Source organism: Canis lupus, chromosome 27 (genome assembly GCF_048164855.1).
Source record: "Canis lupus baileyi chromosome 27, mCanLup2.hap1, whole genome shotgun sequence".
NCBI classification, from domain to species: Eukaryota; Metazoa; Chordata; class Mammalia; order Carnivora; family Canidae; genus Canis; species Canis lupus.
The window spans coordinates 7,090,526-7,100,523 of record NC_132864.1 but is presented as its reverse complement, the minus strand read 5'-3'; the positions used below and the strand labels follow the sequence as shown (position 1 = coordinate 7,100,523).

Genomic DNA, 9,998 nt, shown 5'->3' with positions numbered 1-9,998 from the left:
CACAAAAGCCACAGCAAGGTGAGAACAGGCAGCATGCAGCCTGTGAGGACACAGTGCCAGGCAGCACTGGGAGCAGCCGCGCGGTGCCACCCACGGCTTACAAAGGAGTCAGGGGCACAGAGACACTATGCACCCGTAACAAGCCCGTTTGATCAGCAGCATGTTGATGATGATCTTGTCATTGGTGGAAACTGCAGGGCGTTCCTCATCCATCAGCCAGTGTCCTTGTGGGAAGAGGGAACAGGACATAGAGCACCACCAGGAGGCAGGGGTGGAGGGAGGCAGCCACCCAAGCCAGGAGAGTCAGGGAGGATCCTCCCCCAAGCCCACGGAGGGAGCAGGGAGCACTTCCCGGCCACACCTTAATTCTGGGCTTCTGGACCCAGAGCTGTGGGAGGACAGGCCTCTGTGGTTTCGAGGCCCCAGCTTGAGTTCTTTGTCAGGCACAGTGTTCAGGGCAAGCTGTCACGGGGCATGGCAGGCCAGTGGTTGGGGTCCCACGCAAGCAAGTGACACGGCTTCCAGGCTAGCAGCGGGGGCCTGAGAGGTACCCCTTCAGGGCCCTTGGTAGCAGGGCCGCGGCTGGCCACTGGGCACCATCACCTCCTCAGCGCCCCAGGCTAGCACATGGGGAGACTCTCAGCACACCGAGGTGATGGGGGAGGCTGTGTGGTGGGTGCCTGCATCAAGGCAGCCCAGCAGACAGGACATTTCCCAGTGGCTTCCAGGTGCTGTGGGTGTCGTAGTCCAGCTGGAATATCCATGTTTCTGATGCCCAAACGTGTGGTGGCCTCCCTGACCTCTAGCAGGAGTTCTGTGTCTCACGACCAGCACTGGGCCCTCCCAGTGCCAGGAGCTGGAGCCCAGGGCCAGTGTGACCGGAGGGATGCAACTCCCCACCATGAGGTCAGCCCTGTGCCCAGGGGTTGGCTGCCAAGGCACCAAGAGAGCCGTCCCCGCACCTGCTGTGTGGCCCTTCATCTGTGAGACACCCTGGGCTTCCCAGAAGCTGTCGAAACTGCTCCCCTGGGCTGTGAGGAGGGAACTTTCCCCATGTTTGCCTAGAGCCCTGGAAACAAGTCACACCCTGCACTGCTGCCTGAGGTGTCCCAAGGGCCTGAAAGAGCTTTCTCCTGTGTGGGTTCTCTGCTGCCAGCAGTGGTGAGGCCCACAAGCCGGCTCCCAGTGCCGCTGCCTTCCCCCCAACTTCCCCCCCAATCCCTCTATCTGCCTGGGTGTGCCTGGGGTGAGGGCTCAGCCCTGAAATCCACTAGTGCCCACAGCGCCCTGGAGCCAGGACCCACATGCCCGGGCCACCCTGTGCCTGCAGGGAGTCAGGGGCCCCAGGACCAGGACAGGGCGGGTGCTGGGGGACGTGTGGTCTGTGGAGGAGGCTGCAGACCTCAGCGCCCCCCCATCTCATTTCCTCTTCCAGGCATCCCCTCCCTCAGGGCCCTGAGGCCACTGCTGTGGTGGGGGAGTGGGGGTGGGGGCTTCTGGGGTTCTCAGAAGAGTCTTCATCCCTGTGAACATTGGGTCCCTGGCCAGCCCCACCCAGGAGCCCCCTCCCTGTCCCCCATCTCTGGCTGTCCTGGTTCCCTGCCCCACTCCCTGCTCTACTCTCCCACCACCCACATCCAGCCCTGGTCCCCGCCCCCCACTGCCCTCCCTGCCCTGCTCCCCCCAACCTGCTTCCTGGCCCACCCCCTGCCCTTCTCTTGGGGACCGCACCCTGGGCCAGGCCCCTGCTTCCCACAGGGTCCACTCACCCAGCCAGTCTCAACCATAACTGAAGATTCATTGGAGCAATAAATATTTTTATTAGACAAAATTAAATTCTGATGCACGTGATCTCTGTCAAGAGCAGAGCAAAGGGAAAACCTCTGTGTGTTCCCTGCTCCTCATTAGAAGCATCTGCTTGTGAACAGTCCTGCCCAGAGCCCCACTGCTCATTAGGTTTGGTGACCAATGAACCGTTTTAAATAAACAACATGAGTTTTTCTAAATTCACTGCAGAGCCAATTTATAATTGGATTAATGGAAGAAGTGGACTTGCTATTAAGTTTTATTAGATTCTATTTACTTGTATCTTTGCCATTTGAACATGACTATTGGTTAAAAAGAAAAAAAAAAAAAAAACCATTCAGTGCAGCCAGGGAGAGTGCAGGGGAACAGGTGTGGCATGGAGCAGATCTGCCTAGGAACCCCTGACTGGCGCCAGGGAAAGTGTGAGTGCGCCTGGTGCTGCGTATCTTCTGTCCTCAGAGCCTCTGTGTCCCCACCTATAAAATGGACACAGAAGTTCTCAGCACCACTCAGGGTTATTTTGAGGATGATGTGGGATTGCAATTTCAAACCTATTTCTCCCTCTTCCTCCTTCTTCCCAGAGTGCTCGCCAGCACTTTCCCAAGCAGGTGGGGATAGGGGATCACTTGGCTGTAGACCTTCTTTGCTCTGACGAGAACCCCCTGTGTTATGTGGCTGAGAAGACACTGTGTCCAGAGCCCTGGGACGATGCAAACAGGGAGGCACTGGTCGGTGTCCAACAGCTGACCATTCCCACTGACAAGTATGTCCACCTCAGACAACTTCCAGCCACCCACCTTCCATTTGGGACCCTGCCTCACTTCCACATGATAGATGAACCAAGAGTGTGGGTGATAATAAAATGAGAATAAATAGCAAGTAGTGAGTTTGGAGTATTTACCTTTGTTTTCAACATAACATATTTAATTGTAGGTTCAGGGTAATTTACTTTTGGCAATAGCTGTATTTCACAATTGGTTCACAAAATTCCTGAAAATGTAAAAATTGACTCCTGCAAGTGGTATGGTCCAGCTGGCAGACATCACTGGAGGTGACAAAACCTGCCTGATTTCCTCTCCAGCACTGCTCCACAGGACCCAGGTGCCCATCTGCGATGGTGGGTGCTCCCGTTGCTCCTGTAGCTCCAGCCCCACAAGTGGCCCAGGCTCCTGGTCCCTTCAGCTGCTGGAAGGTGAGTCCCAGGATGCCCCAGTACCCCCCACCTTGAAGCCTCGGCACTTCCATCATGCGATCTGTTGCCTGCATGGGAGCCCCTGTTTGATGGATCCTTGCTGGCACAGTGGGGTGGCCTCAACCACAGACCAGTGTTTCAAAAGAAGACAGAGAGGAAAAATTACTGTGCTTTGAAGCCGAGGAAGTGTGAACACGAATCTAGTCAGGGTTTCGGGGGCTGGGTTCACTCCAGGACAAGCCACGGATGGTGTGAGAGCGTCTTCTGAATCCAGGATGGTGGGGTGGGGGGTCAGGGGAGTGCATGTCACTGTGAGTTAGGATAGACAGGGATCTGCACCAGCGGGAATGCCCACCAGCCACTGCCACGGCCACACCTCACCGCGACCACAAAATTGGTCAGGAACGTGTCCACAGACCTGACGATCTGCCAGGCCACCCTCTGTTCTCTCCATTCTCAGTCCAAAGAGCCCAGGGGCATCAGCTGGGCTCTTTGGACTGAGTTCCCCACCCCAGGCCCTGGATTCTCAGGCAGTTCTGGAAAAGCCCAAGCCTGGGTGGAGGGTACAGTTGCTCACGAGGCAGGAAGGTCTGCAGTGAACGAACGTAAGAGAGCTCCGGGACCAAGCCTTGTGGGAAGGCGGTTTGTCTGTCATGGATACAGCAGACAGAGCGCCACTGCCTCGAACCCACTGCTATGGTGCCCGTAGGCCCGGCTGCCTGTCCTCGGTGACCTGTGTCCTCAGAGCCGGGCGCCAGCCAGGACCCAACAGCAGGCTTTCAAACTGTGCCGCCTCCCGTGAGGATGGGAGGTTTGTGGCGACACTTCCATCTTCTGCGAGGCTGTGTGGCACAACCAGCACTTTGATGAGGCTGTCAGTCTGCCTGATGAATTGTAACACCAAGAGTTTTATGGTTTTAAGCTGTGACACTTTCTATTCTAAACCACTGGCAATCCCCTTAGTGGGCCATGGCTGCTACATCTCACCCTCACTCAGGACACCCCTGGATTTGAGTGTGCTCAGGTCTTTGGTGAGAGGTGGACTCTGGAGGCCTCACTCACTACCAGCTATTTGCCACCATTATGGTCTTAAAATTGGGGGATGATCTGAAATAGAGGGTTTTTGGGGACTTGGGTCAGAGCTGGTCAAGTTCCCTGGGGAGAGCGGGGACCTCGGGATGGGCAGGGCTCCCTGCAGCAGCAGAAAGTAGGGGACTGGGCCCCAGGAAGGAGCAGGGGAGGAGCAGCAGGGAGCAGGGGGAGCCATGGGGCCTGGGATGGGGGACAGTGAGGTGCAGACTCCCGGGGTCTCTGCGGGGCCAGAGAACAGCGGATGTCAGATTGGGTGCCCTTTGACCCCGAGGGTAGGTCAGAGCCTCCACCTTCCCCAGAGATGGCCCATAGGAGAGGGAGAGGAGCTGCTGTCTCAGGGCTCGGATGCCCTGGCCCTACCAGAACAGCGCTCCTCTGCAGAGACAGGCACAGCTGGGGCAGATAGCTGTGATGTTTCCCTGGAGGGGCAGGTGGGCCCCTGTCCTCCCTGGAAGGTGGGCTGCCTGGCCCTGGACAAAGGGAACATGTGGGTCATATGTGCCCCCAGCCTGAAGCCTTGCTGTCCAGAAACCCTGCCAACCTGCTCCAGGCTACTCTACAAGAATGGGGGTGACTTGGAAATCACAAATGGCGCCACTATTTCTGCCCCTGGGAGACCCCAGGAGGGACACCAGGAGGACATCGGGAGCCCCCACTGGGAGGACTGGGTGGTTCAGCTTGCAGAGGCTCGGCCTCTGTCTGGGTGAGCCAGGCCAGCCTGGATGCCCTGTCATCAGATGGCCCAGGCCTTCCACTCAGAATTATGGTGCAGCTGGTGTCAGGGTGCTGCTGGCATAGGGGTGCAGCCAGTATGGGGGTACTGGTAGTTTCAGGGAGCAGCTGGTGTCAGGTGCACCTGGTGTTGGGTATAGCCGGGCACCAGGTCTGATGGGGGACGGGGACAGGACTATCCAGCTTTGCTCCCAGGTAGATGCACCCCATCTGCCCTGTAACATTCAGTGCAATCATAAAACACCATCCTGCCCGGAGACAGCATTCTTGAGCCCCTGGGACGGCCCTGTGCGACCTGTGCTGCTTCTCCACTCTGGCCCTGGAGCAAGAAAGCTGTGCTGGACAATATATGAACAGATGGGTGTGGCTGTGTGCCAATAAAACTTTATTTATAAAAACAGGCACAGGGCCAGGGGTCATCATTTGCTGACCCCTGCCTCAGAGCAATAAGGGGAAGTGCCTGGCCCTGGGTGAGATGCTACAACAGGGGCCCCGATCCCGGACGACCCAGCAGGTGGGACTCCTGTGGATGAGACAAGCCCTGTGCCCTCTGATCCACTCTGTGCCAGATGGAAGCAGCACAATCTCCTAGTCTCAGCACTGCCCGGGGCGCCGTGCGGACCACTGCAGGTGCATCTGCTGGGTTTCCCTCTCCCCAGCCTTGGAGAGGGCTCTGCTCTGCTCTCCCGGGCTTTGCCTTAGATGACCAGAAGACGGAAGAGGGCACAGTTCTGCCTGGAGGGGACGGGAGCTTGGCAGCCCTCTGAGTTCTCGGGGGTTACTTTGACGAGGGGGGAATGTACAGGGGCTTCAGCACATGCAGAGTGGGCCGTCCCAGTGGCCTGGACAGGAATACCGGAGAAAAGGCACGTGATTTGGAGCTGGAGTTGGCTTCAGGGTCTGTGCTCCTGGTGGGGTGGCTGGTCCTGGGCATCTGCTTCCAAGTGCACGGGGAGGTCCCCGCTGTCCCAGAGACATAGCCTGTTGGCAGCTGAGCTGAGGTCCCGGCCAGGGGTGGCGCAGAGCACATCCAGGGCCCTTTGGGTCCCAGTGGTGCGGTAGGAGGGAAGGGGCCTGAGTCCTGGCACCCGGCCCAGCAGGTGGGCCCGATGCCTTCCCCAGGTCCTTAAGGTATACATCAGGGGAGGGGTGCAGGGTGGGGCTGGGGTCAGTGCCGCCCATGCTTGATCCAATTTCTAATGGTCCACTTCTGCCCTGAACACCTCTGCACCACCAGCCGAAGCCCGAAGTTGGCGTCCTTGGACATCTCCACCTCCAGGCACCTGCCAGTGTCTCGGCTCACGATGGGGCCACTCTGTGGGGAGGGGAACCGGGTTGGCATGGACGCCTTGGGGTCCCTGAGAGCATCTTGGGAGTGGGGGTGATGACACACCCCATGCAGGTCACAGCTTGGCCACCAGAGACTCAGGGAACTATCTGTCCCCCATCCCTTGTCCCTGCCTGGTCCTCTGTCCTCGGGCATCTTTACCCTACCAGCCACGTCACCAGCCTGCCTTGCTCCTGGAATCTAAGGAGTGACTTAGCAAAATGGAGACAGGGCCCCGAGATGGAAGGCTCCCCCATGTGCCTCCTGCCTTTATCATATCTGACTTGCCCATCGATCACCCCTGCAGCTTCCCTGGTCCTCCAGACATCAAGGACTCTGGCCCAGCCTGAGGACCCCAGGTTGTATACTATATGTTCTCCATTTTTTCCAAACAGGTGCTTCTTACCATCCCAACCCCAAACCTGGTGTCCTGGGGACCTCTGACCCTTACTGACTCTGCCTCAAAGCAGGACAGCTCACCCCTGCAGCCTCTCCTGTAACTGGAAGCCCTCAGACCCCAACGCCGAGGGCAGGGCCACCTGACAGTGTTCATTTGTCATGGGTCCACCCCATGGGAGTGATGGCAGAGGGCATGCAGGGCTGAGGTTGGGGGACAGAGACAGGGATGTCTCCTGGAAGACACCTGCAGCCCCTGCTGGGGAAGGGGATGGTCAGGGAAGGCTGGGAGTGGCTCCCCAGGGTACAAAGACCATGGTGGCAGGTTTCTCAGGACCCTCACAATGCAGTCCCATGGGTGGAGAGTTCTAGAGGAGCAGATCAGACACTCTGATCCTCGACCCCAGATCCTGGCAATGTGACGTCAGGGTCTGAGCACACATGACAGCTGACATGAGGTCACAGTGGAGCAGGTGCCACCCGTCCCATGCCAGTATCCTCAACAGGGGAGAGATTTGGATACACAGAGGCCAGATGGCAGGTGGAAGAAGGAGGAGGGAGGGGGCCTGGAGAGGCTGGAGTGGCAGGAAGGACCCCCCCAGGGCCCATGGTGGGAGCACCGCCCTGTAGATGCCTGGTTGGAGTTCTAGCTCCACGAGGGTGAGAGTGTGCCTGTCTGGTGATTCGCTGGCAGCCTCGGAACACAGCGGGGATGTAGGATGCAACTGGGTTTTAGGGAGAGGGGTAGGGTACTGCTCAGGCCTGTAGGGTGCTTGGCAGGGCTGAGGGAGACAGGGGTTCCGGGTGAGGTCACGGGAGGACACATGGGAGTTCCTCACCACGGAGGGTGAATGGAGGTGAAGGCGACCTCGGGGCTCCCAGAGAAGAGTGTGCAGTATTTGGATGGACGCAGGGCAGGGCGAGCTGAGGGTGGGCAGAGGGCAGGGGCCTGTGGACAGGGCCCCACGGAGGAAGGCCAGCTGGATGGCAGTGGGGGCAGGAATCTGCTCACAGGAGGCCCAGGGCCACGGGGCTGGGAGAAGCTGGAAGCCCCTTCCCTGGGCGCAGGCGGCCCGCTGGGGCTGGTGTGCGGTTCTCACCCGGGTGCCATCCTAGCCAGTGGCTGCTGTTGGGCAGGGGCCTGTGTCGGAGTGGCCACCTGTGACTCACCTGCCCTAGTGTTTGTTCTTGGGGCGGGAACTTCTAACCCTGTGTCATCGTCCCAGCAGCGCCAGGGCCCGGGGGGCTGATTCCCGCAGAGCCTGGCCAGCAGTGGCGGCAGGGCGTCTGGGTAGGGGCCCTGCCCCGTCTGTCCCTTCCATCTGACCGCGCCCCGGGAGGCCAGAGGACGCACGAGTGTGAGGGCACTGCAGTGCATGACCAGCCCAGTGGGCCCCTCCCCGGCTGAGTGACCCTGGGCAAGCAGCCTAACCTCTGAGAGGGGTCAACCCCTCCTGCCCTCACAGCTCCCACCCCAGGGGCCAGCCCAGGGGCCCTGGGGGTCTCAGCCACCCGCTGACCTGGGTGAAGTCCCACAGCCGCTGCGCAGGCCGGGCCACATCCTCGCACTTCTTCAGGGCGGGCGTGCGGCTCCTGCCCTCATCCACCAGGCACTTGGAGTCCGGCAGGAAAGCAGTGGAGCCCAGCGGCCCCAGCTGCAGCAGGCCCTCTGTGCTGTACCGCACCAGCTGCCGCAGGACCGGGAACAGGGGTCAGGGAAGGCGGGAGGGCGAGGCAACGCCACCCCCACCAGCCCACTCACCACGACTTCCTGGGGAGCGCCAGGCCCTGGGGCGGCGGGGAGGGGCTGGTGTGCCCAGAGAGCCCACCTGGGGATGCCCTTCAGATAGCCCCGTTCCCTGGCCCTGCTCCTGCCCTAAGATCCCCCAGCAGGACTGCCTCACTCCCTCCCAGAACTTTGCTCTGAGGAGGACACTGTCACACATGCCCTCAGGGCACCCCATCTGCCCTCAAACAACCCTGAGGTGAACATATTTCCATGGGGAAGGCAACCCCAAGTTCATGCATGCCTCGATCCTACTTCACATGTGCTCATGACAGAAGCCAGTCCTAGAGATCCTTGCCATTCCCAGCTGTGGCCTTGGGCAAGTCATGCCACTTTCTCGGCCTGGGGTCCCTTGTGCAGGAGTTTCTGACAGCGCCTGCCCGGCAGGGCTGCTGTGAAAATCCCATGGACGCAATACAGAAGCAAGCAGCACCAGCTCCGTTAGCCAGCAGGTGTGCCTGTACCTCAGCCCTCTCCCTGCAGGCGCGAGTTTGCACACACCTGGATGCACTGCTGCTGTGTTTTCCAGCACAATCCCATGGAACATAGGCAGCTCCCACCCTACATGCTCCGTGGCAGTGACTCTGAGCTCTCCTATTAAGGGTGGGGATCTGCGACCTCCTCTGGGTCTTTCTGGGGAGCATGTGAACATCACGGTGTGCTGCTGTCCGACCTCTGAAGTGGGCGCCCCTGGCTGTCCTGGGGTGCTTGCCCTCAGAACCGGGCGGCCTGGGGAGAGGTCCCATGGGAGGGTCTGCGGCCCTCCTGAGCAGACAGCACAGCTCGCCAGACGGGTGAGCCCCGGCTTGGAAGTGGGTCCTCGGTCCTGCTGGGTGGTCTGGGCTGGCGTGGCACCAGCACATGTGTGAGCCACACCAGGAGCAGTCTTTCGGGCTGCGTGGTTTGTGGCATCTATCTCGTGCCCAGGACGTGGAGACAACCTCAGTCCCCCCGATCATCTCCTGCAGTTCTTTGTTTGGTGTGTACACATCCTCCCCTTGGGCGCCAGCCAGAGAATCGACCACGGAGTCTGATGAGCCCAGGAGACTCGATGTCCTCTCTGAGGCCACGTCAGACTCCTGGTGGGTGAATCTGTCTTTTGTCTCAATGTGGAAGCAGCTGGGAGAGGCCCAGTGGGGTCCTGGGACGAGGCTGTGTGAGGGGCACAGTGAGGGGAAAACCACACTCTGCTCCAGCGTGACAGGCCCGGCCCTCATGCCTGCCACACACCACCGCTTCTCCATGACCGGGGCTGGCACAGGTCACTGCAGGTTTCCAGTGCAAGGACATCCGAGTGCTACTCAGACGCAGAGAGCTCGTGGAGGGGAGCCGAGTGTCATTTGGGGAAATCACTCTGGGGCTTAATTTAAATAAAGCTGACAGTCATTCTGAAGTATTACCTTTATCAGCAGATTTACCGGGACCAGAGTCATCAGGCTCCACGCCGGGGCCTGCACTTCAGCATCACCCTGAGCTCTGAGCACACACCTGCCCCTACATCATCTGGTTCTGTGGGCCTGGAGCCTGGACATCAGTGTAGACATTTCCAAAGCCACCTCCCACGCCCAGCAATGATTGAAGATCACGAGCGGGAACCATGATACCTCCAGGTTCTGTCCACACTATGGCAAACGCTTTCCCACACAATCCACTCTGGTCCACACGAT

The 9,998-nt window shown here is 59.5% G+C and overlaps 1 protein-coding gene across 4 annotated transcripts in view; it reads right to left on the bottom strand.

Moving 5' to 3' along the window:
• Positions 1-1,796: 1,796 nt before the first annotated feature.
• Positions 1,797-9,998, bottom strand: part of GALNT9 (polypeptide N-acetylgalactosaminyltransferase 9) — an 80,045-nt gene continuing 71,843 nt past the window's right edge. For 3 of the 4 annotated variants that reach the window (XM_072802028.1, XM_072802030.1, XM_072802031.1), the window contains 2 exons: positions 8,066-8,233; positions 2,690-6,137 (listed from right to left, as the gene is read on the bottom strand). In XM_072802028.1, coding sequence (XP_072658129.1) covers positions 5,991-6,137; positions 8,066-8,233 — 315 coding nt within the window. In that variant the 3' untranslated portion in view covers positions 2,690-5,990. Of the gene's footprint in view, positions 2,507-2,689; positions 6,138-8,065; positions 8,234-9,998 lie in introns of those variants that run through there. The other variant, XM_072802029.1, reaches the window with a different exon arrangement.